Source organism: Echeneis naucrates, chromosome 4 (genome assembly GCF_900963305.1).
Source record: "Echeneis naucrates chromosome 4, fEcheNa1.1, whole genome shotgun sequence".
NCBI classification, from domain to species: Eukaryota; Metazoa; Chordata; class Actinopteri; order Carangiformes; family Echeneidae; genus Echeneis; species Echeneis naucrates.
Window position 1 is genome coordinate 18,870,165 of NC_042514.1, and position 24,389 is coordinate 18,894,553.

General features: G+C 42.2%; 2 protein-coding genes across 2 annotated transcripts; both read left to right on the top strand.

The window, feature by feature from the left end:
* Positions 1 to 1,485: 1,485 nt before the first annotated feature.
* On the top strand, positions 1,486 to 7,218 carry ttc22 (tetratricopeptide repeat domain 22). Its single transcript, XM_029500274.1, has 8 exons — positions 1,486 to 1,908; positions 2,762 to 3,062; positions 3,422 to 3,477; positions 3,573 to 3,685; positions 3,868 to 3,986; positions 4,657 to 4,818; positions 5,006 to 5,158; positions 5,239 to 7,218. The coding sequence occupies exons 1-8, from the start codon at positions 1,646 to 1,648 to the stop codon at positions 5,773 to 5,775; spliced, it is 1,704 nt and encodes a 567-aa protein (XP_029356134.1). The 5' UTR covers positions 1,486 to 1,645; the 3' UTR covers positions 5,776 to 7,218.
* Positions 7,219 to 9,903: 2,685 nt separating this feature from the next.
* LOC115042202 (cornifelin homolog A-like) lies at positions 9,904 to 13,283 on the top strand. Its single transcript, XM_029500275.1, has 4 exons — positions 9,904 to 10,011; positions 11,513 to 11,587; positions 11,702 to 11,889; positions 12,852 to 13,283. The coding sequence occupies exons 2-4, from the start codon at positions 11,524 to 11,526 to the stop codon at positions 13,047 to 13,049; spliced, it is 450 nt and encodes a 149-aa protein (XP_029356135.1). The 5' UTR covers positions 9,904 to 10,011; positions 11,513 to 11,523; the 3' UTR covers positions 13,050 to 13,283.
* Positions 13,284 to 24,389: the final 11,106 nt, after the last annotated feature.

Genomic DNA, 24,389 nt, shown 5'->3' on the forward strand with positions numbered 1-24,389 from the left:
ACACACATCTGTTACCATTATGTTACTATGCAATCAGCCTGGTATCCATGATGACCACCATAGCAACGCTTGTTGAGAGACCATTTTCAGATTGCTACACACCCACATGGTACCAAAGGAAAAAAAAGGCTGCCCACTCGGGAGCTGGTCTACTGTACCGAACACGCATTATGCAACACATTTGGATCTGAGCTACAGTTTGTGCTTCAGGGGCAGCAAAGTAGCTCAGCACTAATTCAAACCTGAGTGAGGATTTGTGTATTTCCTCTTCACATTTCTCTTCCCGTTTAGCTCTCAAAAATATTTTTAAGACTACTCTGAGCATCCTTCAGTTTTCTCCCATGTAATGCAACATACTTGCACACCACAGAGTTTCAATATACGATCCAGCCCTAAAATAGAATTTAAATTAAACCCCAAGTAAACTGCCAATAAAACCTCACTCATATCACTCACACACAGAGTACGTCTAAGTAGTCACCAGGCAAATAGGACCATGACTGAAACCAATATTCCACATTTGCAATAACATGAGCCATTTTTAAAAGATGCCACTATGACAACAAATATGAAGCTTTTTAACTATTTCATTCCCAGAGATCAGTGCTGACAACCACAATACTTCACCAGCGAGAGCTCTAAAAGCAAGCTTGTGACCTGTTCACGACTAGTACTGCTATTGGCAAGTGAATAACTATTGACCCAAAAAGCTACGACAATAAACAGCTTGTCATGTACAAAACACCCATCTCTAGGAAAGGTGTAGAGGCTGGTATGATTGCCATCTACCATAACATCCTCCTAATGCAGACTTTGTTGTTTTATACATGTATGTGTAGAACTGATTACATGTGTGGACATCTACAACAGAAATCTAATAATGTAACATAACAACTGAGTATAAGAAGCAGCCTCTGCCTCTATGAACTTATATAATCATTCTCATTATATGTAAACTCTTTTTACAGCTTCTGATGAAGTGCCTGATTTATTAACAATCTGTTTCTTTCTCAATTCTTCCTGCTAAATTTTGCGCCTAAAGGGTTCCTTTGATGTTGTCCTTGCAGGCTTGCAAGCTGCTGAATGTGATGCTGGGCTGACATCACTTCCCTTTGTGCCACTTTCAGTCTGCTTTGCCATAATAGAAGTTAACCCTTTGATGACAGACTTTGGGTTATTCTGAAAATGCTTTCACAAACAGCAACTGGCTTATCATGCTTGTGCATCAGGTGTTGTAAGATAGTATTCGATTTTAAGGATACAAAGGATTCTGTTTGCTTTTAAAGAACAGGCTTTTTTTTTTTATTATTCATATTGCCTCCAGATGTTTACATGCCCAGCTGTTCTGTAAACAGCTTATCATACTGCTGCATGATTTGATATGAAAAATGTACAGTAGAAAAGAACTCCCCAGTCCTTTGTCTCCCCCTTAAACTCCACTCCCAAGTCACTCCCGAGCCTAACCTGTTCAACCTGTTTGCAACTGAACGACAAGAATGGTGAAGAAGGCGGGTGCTATTTCACAACAGATCGAACGGTAAACTGAGGTGGAAAAGAAATGTTCTTCAGCTAAAATATACACAGACCTGCTTTGTATTTTATTTGTTAAAAATCGGTGTATCTCGAGCAGAAGGAGCAGGAAGTCATGGAAGAAAGTGACACAGACAACATTGAGTCTCTCTTGGAGGGTATAGACTTCATACCTGGTCACTTCCACCTGGACCTCAACCTTAATTGTGACCCTGTTGGGCCTGTGAAGCTGCGCGTAAGGGACACTTATCTAAAACAGGAGAGCCTGTGGGGAGAGTTAGAAGCAGAAGCTGGGTATCTGCAGTATGCTGTCCGAAATCTCCTTGGCTTCCTGGCTTTTCATCTTGAACAGCTGGACAAAGCAGAGGAAATATTTAGGTAAATATACACTATTCTGATTATATTTGGAGAATGTTGCTTCAGAAAGGCAGCTTAAACAAGTAATCTGACCTTTTTTAAAGTAAAACATTAATCAAAATGTTGACTAATATCATGAATTTACTATAAACTTACTGAGGTTCATCTATGACTAACATACTGGTAATGACAAAAAATAAGCTTGTGGGACTTCAACAAATGTCAGCATTGATTACCTTGCGGTTTGCATTAAAATACTGTAGTACAGAAGAGTTCAATTTTTAAGTGCAGTTTTGCTTCAATTTTTGCATCTCTGAGCTTTTATTTCATACAATGGGTACTGAAACTTTAAAATATTTTGAATACATTTCTCTCATGCTTTTATATTATGCCTCCACTTTGATGACTACCTTGGCGCCGTGGCTTTATGTTTCCCAATTTGTTTGTCCAATTGTCTGTTTCATCATTGCAAATGCGGTATGAGGGAAATTTCTTAAAATGTGGTACATGTACAGTATGTTCGCATGGACATACACATCATCTAGATTTCGGCAATGGCAACCATGGCATATTTTAATTAGCGCAAAGAACAAACAGTTGAGGCTGATGGCAATGTCATTCACTTTGCATGAGCTTGCTCAATTGAGCAATTGAATATATTAGAACTTTGTAATTTTTGCAAACTCCTAACAATCACTGAAGTGATTTGTGTTCATCCAGTGGAAGGCGTGATTGTGTGTATGTCATATGTCATATGTTATTCATCTAGCTGCTGTTGAGACATTTCATAAAAGCCAGACCAACAGCAGAAAGTCAGGCAAACCTTTATTAGGGAATAAAAAAAAATCTTTATCTGTGTGTCTTGGCCTTCCAGAAACATTTGTAAAGAAGACCCTGGGAACATTAACGCCTGGGCAAATTTGGGCTATGTGTACGATAAACTCCAAAAGGAAGTGGATTCAGCGGAATGTGTGGAGAGAGTTTCCTACCTCATGGGTTTACATGCTGGAGAGACCTCTCAGGAAGAGAGCAGACTACTGGGAGCTCGCTGCATGGCTGAACAGGCCTATGTTTATCCGTATGATGTGGAGTTAGACAGTGAGGATGACCTGAGAGAGAGACTGACCACAGCTCTGACATTGTACAACAGAGCCCTGGCCTATGGGGCACAACTGGTGAGAAGGAAATACGCGTTCAATTTCAGTGGCTGATTGACAGCAAAGCTCATTCCTACAGTGGATTTAGGGTGGTGCTCTGAAAGGACGGTTAAATTTGTTCACACACATCTTTCTGTGATTCATAAACCTCCAAGGATTTTATTGGTTGGACTTTGATGATGCAACATTAGTCATTTGAATATAAAACCAAAATTATCTCCAAATGAAACCATAAAGATTTTCTATCAAAGTCCCAAAATCATAGACAAATGACGGACCTACATAACTGCAACTTTGACTTCATTTCAGAGTAAAAGCAAATCTGTTATCTTTTTGGATGTTGTTTCCGCTTTTATTAAAGTCGTAATGTTTTCCAGGTACCAATAGAGGAAAAACGAAGCTGGTATTTTAAAATGGCAACCATCTATATAAGGTACGACACTGACAAGAAAAGAATTTGACAAATAACCACCACAGTACAGTTTTGGGTTTTTTTTTATCTTTATGAAGTCCTTCTCCTTGATGCAGACTAGATGATATTGTAAAGACCAAAGAGTCTGAGTACTCCAGACTGTCTCACTACAATAAGGGAATGATGCTACTCAAAGAAACCCTAGAATCCGAGAAACCACAACATAAAGGTAAGCACGGAACGTACTAATGTGGAAGGTTTTCTGAAAGAATGTGACCTATTATTAGAAATATTAGTATTCACTCATCTATTTACACGTACAGAGTATCACCACATTTAATTTATGCACTTTGATGAGCATATTTTGCTTCCAAATTCAAAGAAAGAACAGATCTGCATCTTTGTCCTCAGCTCTAGGTTGGTGTTATATTGGCATTATGTTGGAGAGAAAAGAAGAGTTTCCCACTGTCCCCATGTCTGTACATGACTGTGGATTCTCCGCTTCTGATCCTCTATCCTGCTTTGGAACCGTAAGTTAATGTGCTCATTTATGTGCTCCTTATTTTAGATGTACCTAATGAGTCAGGAATGCTCTTTCAACTTGCTGTGGGTGTACTTAGATTATTTTGTTACTCTCATGTAAAATTTGTTGTTAAATACTTTCTGGATGAACATGTTCCTCCGCTGGTGGTCCCTTTCTCCTGGCATATGGATGAGCTATTTTAACTTGGCAACATGCTAACTTTGACTTTTGTGATTTTAGTTTCTCTCTCACCACTTGTTTATCTATTTGGGATTATTTGTTCTTTTGATTTAGAATTATTATTGAACAGGTTTTGGTGGTCTGCTGTTAAAATTTTCTTGATAATGGGCCAGAACACTCTCCAGCTAGCTGTGCCTCACACAAATGGCAAAGGGCTAGTGTGATGTTTTATGTTAACTCTTTTCTCTCTATAATAGCACAGTATCTATCAAACATTTGCAATTCTCCCCCAGTTCATCATGAAGGCTAAAAGTGTTCTTTGGTTCCTAATTAAGAGATGAATACCTAAATCACTTTTGCACAGACCATTTAAGCTTTTTAATTCAGGTAATTCAATCTAATATACATGTATTCTACAGATTTACAGTAGCCTATTGCAGCATAGAAATTAGATTTTCATATATTTCACACTAACATACAGCTGGTTGTGTCTTCAGGCCATAAATGTGGCCAGTGATGATGCATTCATCCTGAACCTTCTAGCCAAGCTCTTCTTTCTGCTGGGCAAATATGAGATGGCTACAGGGATCAGCAACATGGCTCTAAACGTGCTGCCAGATCCAGAGCTTAACTGGCAGGCTTACTGCATCCGTGCCAAGGTACAGCAGCTATAGAAAACCACATCAACACCAACGCTAAAAATCGACAGAATGCAGATATTTGTCCAAATACATTTACTATTTTGTGTTGTTAAGTGATGGAAATTGCTATACATTTTTTTTATTAATGGTATCATATGTCAGCCAAATGGTGTTTAGTATAAATACTGGTATGTGTTCCCTTTAGATCAATATAATGCTCTATGTCAGGGACCTACAGAAGGCAAAACGTGGTGAAGGTGGAATTCCAGACCGACAGAAGCTGACTGAGGCCAGAAAAGACTTGGACAAGGTCCTTGCTGTACGCCCATGCATACGAACTCATCTAGAGATGGCACAGGTAAAGGCATAGTTAAATGTGGAGAAATAAAAATCATTGTGTTCTGCCGGAGTTTTCATATCCACCCCTAACTCCTTTAGGTGTACTACTACATGGGTGTAGATGCACTTCAGGAAAGCCTTTTGGTGGATGAGGGAGCAGTGAACAGTGCATTGGTGAGTTTGTCCCACGCCTTGAAGTCTAAGCTGGGTAACAGCTTGCCTGACCTCCATGTACTCAAAGGACGCTGCCTTCGGCTGAAAGGCGAAGAGCAGAATGCTGCAGACTGCTTTAAAAAGGCCGTGGAGTTGGAGAGGCAAGGAAGCACTGACACCACAGCCCTGCGCTGCCTCCTACAGGCCCTCTTAGCTGTCTTCATGGAGGGAGGCCCTGGTACCACTCTTGCCATTAACCAGCTGGAAATATGGGTGCAAAAGGCAGAGGAAAAATATCCTCAGGACGTTGTGAAGGCAGAACTAAAGTGCCTTTATAGGACCCACACTGAAGAGGTCACAGAGTTATCCAAGGCACTGATCAGAACAGGGAGGTTGGATTTAGTGAGGAGACTGCTGGAGACAGTGGTGCCTAAACAACTGGCAAAGAAGAGACAGATTGCAAGGTCTTATTCCCTCACATGAAACTAATGACTTGAGTGGCTCTTCCTGTGATTGATTGGGATTGATTTAGTTTAAATACAGCACTGTTGCCACTGTTGAATACTGTCTGGGTCCTAGAAGCCTTTGACAACAACTTTCCACATTGATATATGTTTTGGATCATATTTCATCCATTCATTCATCTTCAACCAATTTTCCATTTCCGGGTCGCAGGGACATGAACGTCTTTGGATGGTGGGAGGAAACCCACACAGACACAAACTCCTCACAGAAAGGCCCCATTGTCGGGAACTGAACCTGTGACCTAATGGTTGTGGGGCAACAGTGCAAACCACTATACCGCTGTGCTGCAATCATATTTCAGTGAAAAATAATGAAAAGTTGCTATTGCTTTCACATAATTTGCTAATTAGAAAAGCTGATACTGAACATATCTGTAAAATTTTTATATATACCTTATATTTATTTTGTTGCACAATTTTCTCTCATTGTAAATCAAGTATGATGGTCACTGTTTAGTGATGATTTGTTGAAATACGGAGGGAAACAATGACTCCAATTCTTTAACTTACCTATGAATAAAAATTAAATATAATACAATGTCCTAAAATTAAAAACATGCCGCCACCAAGGTCATTGCCAACTTTCTGACTTTTAGACATTAAATTCAAGATTATTATCCGAACATGAACTCTGTAGGAAAGCAAATGGAAGTATTTTGAAAATTCTCAAAAAAAGGACGTAACACCAGAAATGCCACGGTAAAAGCCCACCTAAAACATGGCTCGGTTATAAAACAATCCCTCTGCTATATCAGAGTGTTGGATTTTACCATTCAACCCAGAATTTTGAAGGAAATTACAACAACAACAGCAGTATATTACACATCAATAATTAGTATTGTGTATTTATTTCTTATATATATTTTGTTATAAATAATATCATTTGTTACAAATTGGTTATCTGAGGGGCTGCAGATAAAACTGCATAAACTCATAAAACTCAGCTCCAAATCAAATTTCGTTTTGTTGCAGGTGCTTTCTCACTTCCATTTTGGCTGTCTCATTATTGGTTGGGGGTTTTCTCTTTCCAGGTGCGGATTTACATGCATGGTTTAATTTTATTACATAAATTGCCATCAGTAGTTTTAAAATATATCAAAGAGAACAAACATCCACCTTTATTGAAGTTAAAACTTGCATATTTATCAAAGAAATAATTTCAGCAGTAGTGTACAGTGTTCACATTTGAACAACTATGGCCATAAATAACAAACAATGTTTGTTATTTATGTTGTGTATTTATTATGTAAATAACAATCATTTTGGGGGTTGATTTTTATTTGTTGATTGTGTATCCTATCAGAATAATAATTAATAAATTTGACGCTGAGTGAGATAACATGAAAGAAAGAGCATTTTTATAATAAAAAGGGGACTCATTCGTCAAGTTGTTCATTAGGACAAACTTTTTTTCATGTATTTTTGTGCTTTTTATGAAGGCCTCCAGGGTGACCACATCTCTACATGGTTTGAGAACTTGAAAGTCCAGTTAAAGACCAAAGTCTTTTTGGATATGAAGCTGGGATGTTGTTATTTCACAGCATGCGTGCTAACCACTCAGATCCCCACGCTGCCAGCACTGAGCATTCACAGGCTGTTTCAAGGACATACGTTTGTAACTGCAGGAGACGCAGACAGAACAATAAGAAAAAGGCAGGCAACAGGAAGCAGAGTAGACATAGAAAGTAAAGGCGTAGGTCAACTGCTGTACAATTCAACTTCAGCCTCTGAACTCTGTTTTTTCATTTTGGGGTGATGTGAAATAAGCATGATGAGATGACAAGATTCTGTTTTCTACTGTGAAAACATTTTTTATTGATTTCTGTCAGGTTTGAAATCCCTGCACTGCGACAGAATAATAAGATAAGAATAAGAATAATTTGACTTGACCAGATACTTGCATGCATTCTAAAGTGTAACATATTCGCAACTAAATCATTCCCACACATAAACAAAAATTTTATCTTCTCACAACTTTGGAAATTGCACCAAGAAATGCCAAAAAAATTAAAAGCAAATCAAATTTCCTCTGCTTTCAGAATAGTAGTCACTACAATACATTTGTTCACAATATAGATTGATTTTTAAATTGATCATCTTCTGGTTTCTCAGCCCTAAAAAGCATTCGGGTTGATCAAGCCATTTTGCCACACCTGTTTGTAAAGCTTTGTGTAAATCCTCACCAGGCCTGAGGCCATTTGTAAATCCTCATGATGCTTTTGAGCACAGCAAAGCCTCCCTAAAAAGGTACAGTATGCTTTTGAGAAGAATATTAAAGAAGACAGCACTTCCAATAGAGTCATCCAACACTTATAGCACCAGCCCTTAATGTGGTTTGTGTTCACCTTTTCAGTGCTTTGATCTGTTGTGATTAATAATGGGGTCATTCATTGAACTAAAGTTAACTCTGTTAGCAGAGGTTGTTGTTCCATGATATAATCATTACGGAAGACTTCCTCTCTACATTTAAGATTAAACGTCTTTCCTCTTTTATAAAGGTTCCATTTTTTTATTTTTTGCCACTATTATTAACACTATTGTTGGTTCCTTTGTTGTTTTAACTTATTTCTGTTTTTTATGTCCTTTTAATAGTAACAGTCATTCTACTTTTTAAATTTGTACATCTTTTTTTGTATTTCAAAGTGTTCTCAATCTGCTTTCGGATCTCTCCACCTCTCCCTCCTTCTTTGTCTCGTGACACAACCGGTCAAGGCAGATGGCTGCCTACTCTGAGCCTGCCTGAGGTTTCTACCTCACAAAGGAAACTTATTTTTGCCGCTGTTGCGAAGTGCTTGCTCCTGTTGAGTCATTCATTCATACATTCTTGTTCTGCTCGCTCTGGGTGAGGGTGGGGTACACCCACTCACAGGTCCAACACACAGAGACAGACAGTGACCAACAACCACTCACACACACACATACATATATATATGTATATATGTGTGTGTATATGTATGTGGGGCAACATCACTAATCACAGTGCCACAGTGCTGCGATCATGTTTCAATGAAAAATGGTGAAAAGATGCCATTGCTTTGACATAATTGGCTAATTACAAAAGTTGATACTGATGATACTATATACCTTACATATTTCTTTTTGGTTCTCCAATTTTCTCTCATTGTAACTAAAGCATAATGGTAACTGTTGAATGATGATATGTTAAAATGTGGAGGGAAACAATGACTCCAATTCTTTAACTTACTTGTGAACTGAAAACAACATATTCTGCCGTTGAGTCCATTTACTTTTGTTAGGAGTGATTATGATTTAGTGCTACATAAATAAAATTTGATTTGTCAGACATCACATAGAACACTTCAACGAAATCAAACGAAATCAAACAATCAAGTTGAACAAAAATGTATTTAACTAAGTCAAGACTAACCTACAACTAAGTCAAACCTGTTTGCATGCCAGACAATCAACGAGTATCGAGTGCAAAATGTTCTTATTTGTGTTCAGAGACACTATTGAGTTTCGTACAGAAGAAGTTACACAAAGGGAATATTAACTATATTATACATTTGGAAGAAATGCATTAAATCCAGGCTCACATTAACTTTGTGCTTCTCCAGCCGCATCAACAGATCTGAGTCGTGAGCACTGCTTGTCCATGGAACTCTGCTCCTATACCTCATCAGCTAATCCCTGGTCAGACAAGAAAAACCCCTTTCCTGCTTTTGGATCCTCAAATTAGTCTCTGGTTACAACAAAAACTTTTGTCTGCAATGGATGAAGCACTGAGTTGACTCTTCTCATACATAAAAATACTATAATATTAGATACTGTATCAGAGAGGCTGCGGCATCTGCAGTTGAGCACATTATAATTCTGATTTCAAAGGGATTTTGGAAATGACTTGCTGAGGAATTACTTTGAGAACAGTAGCCAAAGGCAAGGTAAATAAGTGTATTTATGTGATTATGTATAACAAAATATTCTATTGTATGGGAGTGTATTGCTCTGACTCTGTGACATGGAACCTATTTTTACCATTTAGTGTTCAGATGATTTGCTACAGCTGTATTTAACTAAAAATATATTGCCCATTAGTGAACACCCCTCCTTGTACAGTCAGGTTCTGCTGCATGTTTGTGATGACTTTGTTGACATGAGATAAATGCGGCTCCTCGAACAGGACACATAGTTTTGCAACCCTCCTGAGTTATAACAAGACTGTCTACTCAATCAGGTAAGACTTTTAGTTTTTATCTTAATAGTAAAGTTAAAGCTTTATCTTACTGCTGCAGAAACTAAAGATAACAACTCAGAACTGGTACATTGTACCTTGTACAGACAAACCCTGCACAAAATACAAAAAAGATGGGGCGTTTAAGGCTCAGGAAGTTCTTTAATATATATAGAGGGTGGATTATTTCAACAGTCTTTGGACAGGAACTCCAAATTGTTCCTCATATAACTGCAGGTGATGAGCTGTTGACATATTTTTGTATAAAAGCACTGTATGCCTATAAAAAGTGTTATATGAATGTGTGAACATATACATGGCCATGACCTCATGTAAAGCATTTTGAAGCGCCAATAAAACAAACACACAAAAAAAGAAACATGCAGTGCATTTACCTGTTTTCAAATACAGACAGCACTTTTGCTGGAACTGGTATTATTGCTCTCATTTTAATGCTTATTTACAGTACAGGCCAAAAGTTTGGACACATTTTCTGTTCATTTGAATGAGAGGGTGTGTCCAAACTTTTGTCCTGTACTGTATTTAGATTAAAGGAGGCTGATTCAGCACAGCATTTAAGGAACCAAAGGCAGACAAAGTCCTGATTGTTGTTGTGCTACAATTAGTCATGTAATGAAAATCATCAGTACCAACTGGTTAGCTGCTGAGAGGCCAGAAGTATCGCTGAATAAATTCCTCACAATTAAAACACAGGTAGGTAGGTAGATGTAGATAGATAGATAGATCAAATCAGATTTATTTACAGAGCGCCAAATTATAGGCTCAGGGGGCGTGGCTATCTGCCTTAACCAGTTGGGTCGGACAGATAGATAGATGTACCTCAAACTGGGGAATTCTTCCGTTACACCAGCCAGATATCAGACAAACTGCACAACATAAAATACAATTGGGAAAAAAAAGTTATTTACACGAGCAAAATATACAAATGTGCAAGTTAACATAAATCAAAATATGTATGTACTAAAAATGTATATGTTACTGCTTTGAGCCAGTAATGAACAATACTAGCCATAAAATCCAAATTAAGTGGACTAAATGAAACTCAGGATTTAGTGACATGTATGTCAACAAAAACAGCAAAAACAAGCAGTAGTGGAAAGAAGTGAATTAAATAAATGAAACAGCATCTGAAGGCTCTGACGTTTCATTCATTCACCTTCAGTCGCAGGTCCCAGCTCACATTGAGCGAGGGTGGGGTAGATCACCAATTAACCCAAACGTGCATGTCTTTGGACGGTGGGAGGAAACCCACACAGACAAAGGGAGAACATACAAACTCCACACAGAAAGGCCCCAGGCCTGGAACTTCTTATTGTGGGGTGACAACGCTAACCACTATGCCGACCACCCTGAGTTTAACAATGTGTAAATTATGAATTTGCATTTGTAAAGGTACAAATGAATGTCACCAGGTGCTCAAAAGTGATCAGAAAAAAATTTATTTGTGGTTGTACTTTCATGTTCATTCTTCTCTGCTGTAAAGTTGAATCGGCAATGGCATATCCCTTGACAACCTGGAACACTGGCCTGTTTGACTGCTTTGATGACGTAAAATCCTGTAAGAAAAAGAATCAAATTTATTTTACACACAATCTGTCACATTTAACGTTCCTTTCACGGATACAAACAAACTTAGATTGTCATCCTATAAATTCCAACTCGTGTTTTGCAGGTTGCTATGGTTTCTGGTGTTGCCCTTGCCTTGCCTGCACAGTTTCAGGAAAATTTGGGGAGAACCGTTGTCTCCCATTATGTGACCTCTGCAGCCCTGCCATAACAGCAGCCTGTGGAATACCTCTTTGTGCACCTCCTGCTGCCTTGGCTCTGAGGGTTGGCATTCGACACAAATATGGTATCCAGGTATGAGACTACTGAAGTATATATTCAGATTCATCCATTTTCCATTTTCAACGATCCTCATATAATAATAATGCATTTCCTTTATATAGCGCTTTCCATAGGACTCAGTTGTGGTTGATATGGTGTTCAAAGGAGAGATTATTATCGAAGATGACGCCGAGGTTGCGGATGTGTGGGGAAGGGAGCAGAGTGGAGTTGTCAATGATGAGGTGGGAGTTGCGGGTGATGTTGACGAGGGATTTGAGGCCAATGATGATGAGTTCTGATTTGTCACAGTTCAGCTGGAGGAAATTGGCTTGCATCCATGACTTCATTCTGGGGAGGCCGTGGGTGAGGGTGGAATGAGAAGTGGTGTTGATGGATTTGGTGGAGATGTACGTTCCACTGCTACGCTGATGCTACGTCATTAGCATAGCAGTGGAAGTGGAGACCATGATGGTGGATGATGTTGCCAAGCAGGAGCATGTAGAGGAGGAAGAGGGCCAAGCACTGAAAGCTGGGGGACGCCTTGGAGCAGAGGAGCAGGGGAGGAGGTGCAATTGTTGTCTGTCAGTGAGGTAGGACATTAACCAAGATAGGGCAGTGCCGGAGATGCTGAGGGATGATTCCAGGCGGAAGAGGAGAATGGAGGTGCTGATGGTGTCGAAGGTTGCCGTGAGGTTGAGAAGGATGAGGATGTTGAGGTGGCCAGAGTCAGAAGAGAGAAGCAGGCCGTTTGTTACTTTCAGGAGGGCTTTTTCTGTGCTGTGCTGTTGGCGGAAACCTGATTGAAATGGTTCGAACAGATCGTTTGAGAACCTTCATATCCTCACATGCACATTAACAGTTGTTGACCTCTGTAACAGTTTCCTCCTTCCATCCAGTGCAGAACTCCCTCCAGCTTCATCAGGAGAAAGGACTGGACTTAATAATCATGGGTTTTAATAAAAACTGCATCATTTGTGCTTTGTTTTTTTCTGCAGGGCTCTCTCTGTAAGGACATTGCAACTTCCTGTTTCTGTATGTGGTGTTCCTGGTGTCAGATGCATCGTGAGTTAAAAAATCGCAAGAAAAATGTCACCGTCGTCAACATGCAGCCTGCTCCAGTGATGATGGCTCCTGGACCCACAGCTCCTGTCATCTTTGGGGGACCACCAGGCGTCGTTGTGGCTTCATACTGAGCTCTGTGGCTTCTCCGCAAAATGTTGTGAAAGAAATGTGATCAAACATCTGTGGTGTGACTAGGCTGTGGTGGTTGACTGCAGAAAGCAGGTTATTATTTGAATATTTCTGGGGAGAGGGAGAAAAACTAAATTTAGAGGTGTAGAATCTGTCCTGTTACTGTGTGCATTTATGTTGAAAAAAAAAAAAAATCAAGTGGCTTTTTGAAGGACCTCTGAAATCCAATAACCACTGTGTTATTTATAATTGGACCACCATTTGCTTTGTTCACCCATTTTCTCCTGCGTTTCCTAATTAGGGAGGTTAACTTTTTGGTTTTGTTCTTTTTGTTTTAGGTCAGTTTCCTCTCCCACAGTTCGATTTCTTTTGTTTGTCGTTTTGGACTGGGTCCACCCAAAGCCTACCTTAGTTTAGTATCACTTTTACATGAAATAAAACGTCTTTTTCTTATATTTAACTTTTCATCCTGGCTGTAGCTGTTTGGATCTTTGGGAAGATGGGGCTCCCATGGATGAGGCACAACATGCACCATTGCACTAAGGTGTAAAATGCCCTAAAGAAATGGTCAAAAAATATTTTAGTCCTCTTACTGTAACTAAAATTAGGATTTTGTGCTTTTCTCTATCCAATAATACTACAGGTTACAGGTTTTGGCCTGTTACTTAAATAAAACAGGACATTTTGTAATTACTCTGATCATGAAAAAAATCTATGTTTCATAGTGATGGCAAGAATCAAATTTATGCTTTCTTCAGTCATACAACACCACGAAAACTCAGTCATCTTCTACCACTTATCCATTTCCAGGTGGAAGAGGGAGAAGTGTGGGAAATGGACATGAGCAGTTCTTTTCTCTTGCAAGTCACCACATGTGGCACAGTCTGTTACTCACAGAGTGAATTTTCACCCTTGGTGGCTATGTCGATTTTCATATACTGTTTGTGTTTAGGAAACACTGTGCGGTGTGATTTTATTGTCTGCTCAGGATGCTAGTGTGCCAATATGTCTTTACATAGAAGTTATTTGATAGCAGCCAACCACTAACACACACATACACATATATACATAAAAAAAAACTGAGCCCGGAAAAGAAACGGCTCAGCCAGGGGCCTGGTCCGGTTCACAACTCAGATTCGTCCAAATACAGGAGAACAGCAGTCCTCTTTGTATTTGTTCTATCTCACTGGAACATGTACAGAAAAACATTCGTGCACACAAGTGCAAAGGCGATATAGAGTCACATGTAATCCTCTATGTCAGTGTGTTAGGACGGTGGACTACCTGCAGGTCTCCCTCAGAAGCAGGGAGAAGGGAGGGGCCTGTGGGAAGATCGAAAAACAAGATGGTATGAAGCCCTCATTTCTTTAAATGTTCTGTAAGCAATTTTCACTGCCACTAGATGTCGTAATTAACCACCTTTGCACCACAGCCACACCGGTGCCCTGGATTCAACAGCAAATACGGTCATGTAAGATTATGTTGCCATCAAGTTCATTTGTACATGAGGAGAGGAAAAGTTCTGAGTCTACCTGGAAACCTTTAGCCATGGGGTTGTGTGTTTCAGTAAAACTCCACAGCTGTATTGGGGAAGAAACCCAGCCTTAAATGCTCTTCTACAGCTCAGGAGACAAAATTGGGATTCTCTTTTGAGCCTCATTTTAGTTTCTATTTTGTCAAACCTGTCATGTTTCTCCTAAAATCCAGGAGAAATAGGTGAGACAACAATTTGCAGGAGTCATAGTTGAGACTAGAGGAAATAACTTGCAGTCTCATTCAAGGCTCATTCTTTTCTCTGATGAGACTTTTGAGCAATATGTGAGGTTACACACACACACACACACACACACACAAAAAAAACTTGTATTTTAATTTTTTGTACAAATTTACCAAACAGCAATGTTCTGTGTATTGATGTGTTATTTTCAATGGAACACACACAACCTGATCACCCACCTGACTACTGAATTTGGAGTTTGTCCAAATGTCATATTTAAAAGTGAGTAAAGCAAATTAACATCAGCAGAAGATGTGCATTTATACATATACATGGAGACAATTTTAGTTTAGGCATTAAAACTACTGGATTGGGATGAGAGTGAAGCTGGAAATAACAAACGCAAAAATAGCACTCTACAACTCTTTCAAGTTCTTAATAATCTTTTCAAATTCCATAGCCTGTGCTTCTGTCAAATGGCCAAGCGACCCTTTCAAATTCTTAAGGGCCTCTGAATTGTTCAACCGATCCGACAACAATCCCTCATCAGGCTCAGGAACAGCATCATCCATACATTCACCTGAAACCAGTCCCACTTCACCAGTCCCCAGGCAGGACTCACTGGCATTGCCCCCTCCTGGTCAGCACTGGACACACTAGAGGAGGGAGCATAATATGGTTTAAGAAGATTGACATGGAACAGTTTTACAGGTTTCCTATGACCAGGGGTTGAAATCAAATAATTTTCATCTGAAATACGTTTAACTACTGTATAAGGACCTGAAAACTTGGCCTGAAAGGGTGAACTCACCAACGGACAGAGAGCCAAAACTTGATCACCAGCTCTAAACTCATGCACCTCAGCAGTGCGATCACTTCTCCATTTCATTTTTGCTTGTGACACAGCCACAGCCAGTTTGTTTTGCCAACTCTGCTGCAGCATATAGCCAGTGCCTAAACCTATTCACATAGTCAGTTAGGTTGGTGGGTGGTATAAATCCTTCCAGCCATCTTTCAACACAGCCATGGGACCACGGACAGTATGGCCAAACACTAAATCATTTGGGCTAAACCCTGTCCTTTCCTGCACTACTTCCCATGCAGCTAAAGCAACCATGGCAGCCCTTCTTCCCAGTCTCTATTCATCTCTGTGCAATATGTACGCAAAAGAGACTTGAGCGTCTGATTAAAACGCTCCAAAGCACCTTGACTCTGTGCGTGATAAGCTGATGACTGGTTATGCCTGATCCCTCGGAGTTTCAACACTTGGGCCAAAAGGTGGTCAGAAAAATTAGAACCCTGGTCACTCCGGATGACTCTGGGATTACCAAACGCAGGTATGAACTGTGTTAGAGCTTTAGCCACAGTCCTTAAAGTTATTGTGTGTAAAGGATAAGCTGCCGGATACCTGGTGCTTTGACACATAACAGTCAGCAAATACTGGCAACCGGACCTCGCACGGGGCAGCGGCCCCACACAATCAATCAATCATTAGGTACTCAAATGGCTGACTCATTAGCGGAATTGGCCAATTGAACGTCCCCCAGAGTCTCAGGACGTTCAGCTGTGAAGAGGAGAGAGCTCACAGCTGCTTTTTATACTCCCCGGGGGACGCAGGTAGACGTCACTGTGACATCGAAGGGGTGAGGGAGGGAGGGACGTCAACCAGTGCACACGCTGATTTGTAAAACACTAAACAAACTTGTATATATTAGACACAGATTTATATCGTGATGTCACTTCCTTGCAAGTTCCAAAGCACTGACTTTCAAATGAGCACGCCCATTAGCCAATTGCTTAAACACAACCATCAGGTGTACAAACACATGACTGCTTAATTGTAGACAGACCAATCAGGTTAGAGGACTATAAAAAGGCAGCAGGTGAGTTCACCTGTCTTCAACCAAAATGGAACGAGTAAGACGAGGAAGAGTGAGAATGAGAGGAGGAATACAAAGAGGAGGTTGTGCCAGAGGCAGAGATAGCGGCAGACTTAGCGGAAGAGGAAGACCTGAAGCAGGAATACAGGCTCTAAGAAGGAGAGGACTGAATTTGTCAAATGAACTTCAGGCAACATTAGCTGACCATGTGGTGAACCACGGACTGACACTGAGGGAGGCTGGACTGTTCAGCCAAATCTCAGCAGATATACATCTGTGATCAGGACATTTTGACAAGAAAACAGGTAAAAACAAATCTCTCTATAAACTTAATGAGCTACTTAGTATGTACCATATCAGCACTGTTGATGCTGGTTCCTGTGACATTTTACAACAGGTTACATGTATTTCTTTCCACATAGGATTCAGGGGTCAGAGCGACAAGGAGGAAGGGGGCCTATCTTCACACCAGAGCAAGACAGAGCAATCATAAACATGGTTCTGTCCAATAATACAATAAGGCTCAGAAGTTCAAGTCCACATCATTGGCGACAATGCCAGTTTCAAAAGTGTTCATTGGGTCTCTCTATCAACACTGGCACTCCTGGAAAGAAAGAGTCAACTTCAAATGAAACAACTCTATCGAGCACCTTTTGCACAGAATTCAGAGTCAAACAGCTGCGGCATGAGTATGTGGAGGTACAGTATGTATTGTTCACTTGCACAGTGCACACGTAACCTAAATTCACTGCGTGTTAGAGCCATGCTGAAGTACACAATCTTGTCTCTCACTGCATTACAGATGGATGCTGACAAATTCCTGCATGAGTTCATCTACATTGATGAGGCAGGGTTCAACCTCAGTAAAGCAAGAAGGAGAGGCAGAAATATCATGGCCACAGGACTATAATCGATGTCCCGGGGCAGCGTGGGGGTAACATCACCCTTTGCGCTGCCATTACACAGAATTGGGTCCTCCTCCCTCAAGCCAATAAGCGCACACCTCACATTGTCACATTTCTGGATCAATTGCACAACATCACAGTGAACCAGATGCAATACACTGTCATCTTGGACAAACCGGGCCCTCTATTTAAAGTTGTGCTTAAGCAATTGAAGGGGGGGGGGGACAAAAAGTGATCACTCCTGCAGGATTTTCATTTTGCCTGCTATGTGAATGATGAGGCCATTAGTTTTGTGTCACAATTGTTGTTGCAGGTGGTGGTGGAATGGGGACCCAAATGCAGGAGCCACAGATTGGGTATTGAGGTGAAAAATACTTTAATGGCAAAGAAACCAAAAAAAAAAACAAAACTACAAAATAACAGACAGAGGGACGACAGGTAGACAAACACAGGCAGGAGTCAGGAAAGAGGGCAGGCAGGCCATATGAGACAAGCAGAGAGACACGGGCAGAGACAACATGTGATCAGGGACAAGGATCCAACAGACTAAACAGGACTTAAATACACAGTGACTAGACAAGACACAGGTGAAGCACATTAGCTGTGTCACAAGCAAAAATTAATCACAAGATTTTCAAAATAAAACAGGGCATGAACACAAAACTCAATCCCTGACAGTTATGAGCACAGTTAAAAGTATTTTGAGGTGATTATTCAGTTTTGTAACTAGATTCAAGTGTTTCGAGAATGTAGTTTGAAAAATTGGTTTTGTGTTCAGTTTTGTGAAAAAGGTAGTTTAAAAAAATGTTTTAGCAATTGTGAAAAACTAACGAAACAAATGTTTTATCCGATTAATCGATGGAATTTTTGGTAGAATACTTGATTACTAAAATGTTAAATAGCAACAGCCCTACACTACAATGTGCAGTATTGAGTGTTTTATGTTCTTCATTTCTTTCTAAAATGATTTAGAGACCCAACAGATGCCCCTACAAGCAAGCACTTGGCAAAAGGGGCAAGGAAAGACTTCCTTTAAGAGGCAGAAACCTCAGGCAGAGCCAGACTCAGGGGGGGCAGCTATCTGCCTCGGTGGGGGGGGTTATTTTTAAACCAACTCTATTTTACTCATTTTCAGAGACAGGTTTAATCACATCTTTCTGTCACTTTGCATCACAAACGCACAAATTGATCAGAGCAGCTGATCGCAGAAGAGGAGCTGGTCCTCCTCCACTGAGCACAGGACCAGACCCTGAGTCCAGGCCTCTTTCAACTGGTCCAGGTCTTGCATTTCTCTGTAATATTTGAAATCGGTCAGCATTCTGGCTTTCCTGCTGAACAGGAGGACCGAGTTAGTGTCCACATTGTCCTCAACCTTCCTCTTCCTGGAGACGTAGATGGTCATTTTTGACTGTTTCAAGATGAATTTGATCATCGGGCTCTTGTTTTTGGTGTCCCTCCTTTACCTGAGTCCCAGGATGAAGGTCTGGAGAGGGAACACCTTTCTTCCTTTCCTGAGCAGTTTGTCCAGCAGGGAGAACAGGGGGCGAGGCGAGGACACTGGGAGAAACAGTGGAAGACTGTTTCTACAACACCACAGAAGGGACACTTGTTGAGGATGGGGATGAAGGTGTTGACTGACAGGATCCCATGCAGAAGTCACTGCCACTGAAGGTTGGCCACCTTTTTGGTGAGTGGAGGTTTGTAGAGGCTCCTCCACTCAGGCCGGACCTCCTCACTTAGGCCCAGGTGAGCTCTCCAGAGGGAGTCAGCTCTCTGCAGCTTCTTCCTGTTCAGTCACTCCACCATCAGCACTGACAGGACTTTACCTCTGGCCTCTCTGAGGCTCATCTCTGACCGACTGCCTGAACTTTGACCCCCACCAGACCACCAGGGATGGACACTGGGGGGGGGGGGTTGTCACACCAGCACTGTAGTCTGTCAGCAGGAGCAGCTCCTCCAGTGGTCCAGTGCAGCTTGTCCCAGAAGAAGTCCACCAGGACTGCTAGGATCCTGGAGAGCAGAAAATTGGAGAGGAGGGGGTCAACACAGGCCAGCTCATGCCACAAAGAGGAGGACACCAGATTGTTTATCACTAGTGTCCATCCTCTGTATGACATGCTGGGCAAGAGCCAGCCCCACCTCCTCAGTCTGCCCTGTGTGGTTTCTAAGGCTCCGTCCCAGTTCTTAAAAACAGTTCATCACCTAAAAACACAGGTACTTTAACCCTCCCGTCCTCCAACACAGCCCCACTGGTAAGACCAGCTCATTTAGAGGGTCTTTTTTTTTTTTTACTATCAAAACTTCACTCTGGCTGAAGACAGTTTGTTAAAAAGTGCCACATTCTCCTCTAAAACACAAATGTCCCTCTGTGTGTTTAAAATCACTATTATGTCGTCAGCGTACACTGACGGCTTTACTGCTGTGGGACATCCGGGGAAGACCACCCCTGCCAGCCCCTCCCCCTCCCTCCCTGCTGCACCCCCCTGTGGACCGGTAAAGGTGCAGCCAGACCAGGCCCTGAACCGGGGGCTGCTGCTGTGACTAGATCCTGACTGCTGGAGAATGTCTGGGAGAGAAGTAACTCTCTGAGCTGCTCTAGGTCGGCCCACACTGACAACAGGGGTCTGGCTAGCTCACTTAATCTCACCTCCATATGTCGAAACAAACTGCATTTTTGACATTTAGCGTTATCACTAAAGGAAGTTGAGAAGGAAACTAAACATGAAACACAGAGCAGCAGAGGGGGAAAAAGTGAGAGGCTGTTGGTAATCACTAAGTTATGTTAGCTTCAAGAGATGTTCAAGAGTTTCAGTCGAAGGCTGAACGAGGCAGATGACACCATCCACAACTGTTGGGGGCGGGGTGCAGACATATATACACAAGAAGTGTTACATATATATGTTTTCTTTTTTAAAAGACAGAAGTTTATACTTACATCTGATGTAGGCACTTGTGTCCTGGGGGGTGACCCCGGGATGTCCTCAGCTCCTCAGCCTCTGTCAGAGGTGGTGGTGGCAGCTCCACTCATTTTTCAGGCCTCTGCCTTCTTTCTGTTGGCTAAGCAGTCTCTTTTTTTTTTTTTTTTTTTAATTTGTAGATTTTATTTTCGTTTGTGTACACGTCACTTTTTGAATTACTTCAATAAAAATGGGTAAACATTGTATGTGTTCATTTACTCAGTGGGCTATTAAATGAGATGACGTTAAAACATTTTATTAGGGGTTTAAATGAATATTTATTTTGTTTAATAGCTTAAGTCAATTTAAAAAAAATGAACTCTGAGATGGGAAAGTCTGAATATCCGGTTCCAGAACAGCTGATGTAAGTTGGTTCAATCAACTCTGAGTATGTTGACCTAGAGACAACCGGGAAAAAATAAAGATGCAGTTATATCAACCCGATGGAGTTGGAGGTGTTAATGCAGGCCCATGGAGAGGATGAGCACATGTTTCACCGCTGCAGCAGCAAAGGAGAAGCAGCATGATAAAAAATGACTACCCAAGTGAACGAGTAGGTTTGGATGCACTCTTTGATTGATTTGACATTGAAGTGTTTATTCTGTGAAACAGACAGGCTGCAAAGTAATTAATGAAAAATATTTGTATTGATTGAAAAATAATGAAATGAAATCAGAGCAAGCACTTGGAAGGTTTAATCTCAGGTTGGGGGGGCAGAGAGGGAGGGGGGGGAAGAGAGAGGGGAAGAAGGGGGGAGAAAGAGGGGGGGGAAGAAAGGGGGGGGAAAGAGAGGGGGGAAAGAAAGGGGGGAAAGAGAGAGGGGGGAAGAAAAGGGGGGAAAGAGAGGGGGAAAAAAGGGGGGAAAGAAAGGGGGGAAAGAAAGGGGGGAAAGAAAGAGGGGGGGAAGAAAGGGGGAAAAAGGGGGAAGAAAGGGGGAAAGAAAGAGGGGGGGGGAAGAAAGGGGGAAAGAAAGGGGGGGGGAAGGGGGAAAGAAAGGGGGGGGGAAGACAGAAGGGGGGGGTTAGAAAGGGGGAAAGAAGGGGGGGGTTAGAAAGGGGGAAGAAGAGGGGGGGAAAGGGGGAAAGAAAGGGGGGGACCGACAAGAGGGAAAGAGAGGGTGGAAAAGAAAGGGGGAAAGATAAGAGGGGGGGGGAGAAGAAAGGGGAAATGCGAGGGTGTTGATTATAGAAAGGGGGAAGGAAAGACAGGGGAGGGGGGAAGCAAGGGGGAAAGAAAGGGGAAAGAACGGGGGGGATGGGGCAAGAAAGTGGGGTGAAAGCAGGGGGGGGTTAGAAAGGGGGACAAGAATGGGGGGGTTCGTAGTAAGGGGAGGGAAATAAGAGGGGGGGGGAAAGGGGGAAAGAAAGGGGGGAAAGAAAGGGGGAAGAGAGGGGGGAAAGAAAGGGGGGGGGGGAGAGGGGGAAAGAAAGAGGGGGGGGAAAAGGGGGAAGAAGGGGGGGGGGAAAGAAAGGGGGGAAGGAGGGGGAAAGAAAGAGGGGGGGAAGAAAGGGGGAAAAAGGGGGAAAGAAAGGGGGGAAGAAAGGGGGGGGGAGAGAAGAAAGGAAGAGAAAGGGGGAAGAGGGGGGGAAAGAAGGGGGGGGGGGGGAGAGGGGGAAAGAAGGGGGGGGGGAAGAAAGGGGGAAAGAAAGGGGGGGGGAAAGAAAGGGGGAAAGGAGGGGGAAAGAAAGGGGGGGAAGAAAGGGGGGGGAAAAAAGGGGGAAAGAAGGGGGAAAGAAAGGGGGGGGGAAAGGAAAGAAAGGGGGAAAGAAAGAGGGGAAAGAAGGGGGGGGGAGAAAGGGGGGGGAAAGGGGAAAGAGGGGGGGAAAGAAAGGGGGGGGGAAGAAAAGGGGGGAAAGAAAGAGGGGGGAAAAGGGGGAAAGAGAGGGGGGGGGAAGAAAGGGGGAACGAAAGGGGAGGGAACGCAAGAGGGGGGGTGGAAGGAAAGGTGGAGGAAAGACGAGGGGGAAAGAAAGGGGGAGGGCAAGAAAGGGTGGAAAGCAAGGGGGAAAGGAAGGGGGGGGAAGAAAGGGGGAAAGAAAGTGGTGGGGGAAAAAGGGGAAAGAAAGGGGGAAGAGAGGGGGAGGAAGAACGGGGGGAAGAAGAACGGGGGGGAAGGGGGAAAGGAAAAAGGGGAAAGAAAGGGGAGAGATGAGAGAGGAGAGAGATCTGGAGAGAGAGAGAGAGAGAGATTACAAACAAACAAACAAACAAGAAACATAAATTTTAATAATAGTTTAATTAACTATTTTTTCTAAACTGAGCCCTAAATAAAAAACAACAGCTCAGCCAGGCGCCTGGTCCGGTTCGCCTCCCAGATTCGTCCAAATACAGGAGAACAGCAGTCCTCCTGTACTTGTTCTCTTCTGGGAGGCTTTTCAGGACGAGCCTCAGATCGTCCAAGTTGACACAGAGGCCCCCACCGACAGCGCCCCTTACCGAAAGGCACCGTCAGTGACTCTCAGGCCGGAGCCTGAGCGTCCCCCAGAGTCTCAGGACGTTCAGCTCTCCCCTGTGGGGAGATGTGAAGAGGAGACAGCTCACAGCTGCTATTTATACTCCCCGGGGGAGGCAGGTAGACGTCACGGTGACATCGAAGGGGTGAGGGAGTTTGGACGTCACTGTCACTCTAATCGCTGATGATTGGTCGAAAACATTGGAACTCGCACCTGATTGGCTGCTGCCCCATGTGCCCGAATCTTAGTGAGCGGGATGGCGGGAGCTATCAGAGATGGAGAGATGACGGCAGAAAAGGGTGGAGCTGCTGTAAACTGCTGCGTTTAGATGCGGAGCTGGCCAGAAAGTCATCACGTGACAGTGTCCACAAAACCAGAATCATAATCAAATGTCTTTCAAACGACGTGCAGTTGTCATGGAGACTAATCTCGTAGGTCCAGTGCTTGACACAATGACGTCACACGCCCTCCCTCAGAGCATCAGAGCTGCCTGCCAGTCTGTCTGAGCTCAGCTAACGTCCTTTCAGTAAAGCAGCATGACATCGGTCACATTTGAAACAATAACAAGGTGTAATTGCATGACTTTAGTGACAATCAAGGCTTAAGACGTGAAAGTGGGTGTTATGGGGCTCTGCCTCCCTGTTTGTGAGGATGTCTGGATATATCGGTGGAGTCCTGGCTGCTCAAACTGTTTTATTGTTTTTGAACTGTGGTTTGTCTCTGCAGCAGTGATCACTACACACAAGGTGGTGGCAGCAGCAGCAGCAGCAGCAACAGGCAGGTCAGGGAGGCTATTGTAACATCTGGCCACCGCTACAGATGGAAACTGGCCTTCTGGCTATCATGTACATATTTACTGAAGAGTTCATTAATATGTATCACAGTGAAATAGTAATTCAAATAAATAAATAGAAAAGATTGTAGTAAATGCACGGTTATGAAAAGGAATCATTTTAAACAACCTAATTGAAATGTATTTTGAGATCATTTGTCTAACTTAATCCTTTTTGGCTGCAGGTCACTTGTGTTACCATTTATTTTGTCACAGTGAAGCACTGATTTGACTCTTCTCATACATAAAAATACTATAATATTAGATACTGTATCAGAGAGGCTGTGGCATCTGCAATTGAGCACATTATAATTCTGATTTCAAAGGGATTTTGGAAATGACTTGCTGAGGAATTACTTTGAGAACAGTAGCCAAAAGCAAGGTAAATAAGTGTATTTATGTGATTATGTATAACAAAATATTCTATTGTATGGGAGTGTATTGCTCTGATTCTGTGACATGGAACTTATTTTTACCATTTAGTGTTCAGATGATTTGCTACAGCTGTATTTAACTAAAAATATATTGCCCATTAGTGAACACCCCTCCTTGTACAGTCAGGTTCTGCTGCATGTTTGTGACTTTGTTGACATGAGAT

Excerpts from the sequence above, each read along its gene's own strand:
- LOC115042202 (XM_029500275.1), top strand. The coding sequence starts at position 11,524 with ATGGCATATCCCTTGACAACCTGGAACACTGGCCTGTTTGACTGCTTT. Across the intron at positions 11,588-11,701 it reads CTTTGATGACGTAAAATCCT|GTTGCTATGGTTTCTGGTGT; the intron begins GTAAGAAAAAGA and ends CGTGTTTTGCAG. Across the intron at positions 11,890-12,851 it reads GACACAAATATGGTATCCAG|GGCTCTCTCTGTAAGGACAT; the intron begins GTATGAGACTAC and ends TTTTTTCTGCAG.
- ttc22 (XM_029500274.1), top strand. The coding sequence starts at position 1,646 with ATGGAAGAAAGTGACACAGACAACATTGAGTCTCTCTTGGAGGGTATA. Across the intron at positions 3,987-4,656 it reads CTCTATCCTGCTTTGGAACC|GCCATAAATGTGGCCAGTGA; the intron begins GTAAGTTAATGT and ends TTGTGTCTTCAG. Across the intron at positions 4,819-5,005 it reads CTTACTGCATCCGTGCCAAG|ATCAATATAATGCTCTATGT; the intron begins GTACAGCAGCTA and ends TGTTCCCTTTAG.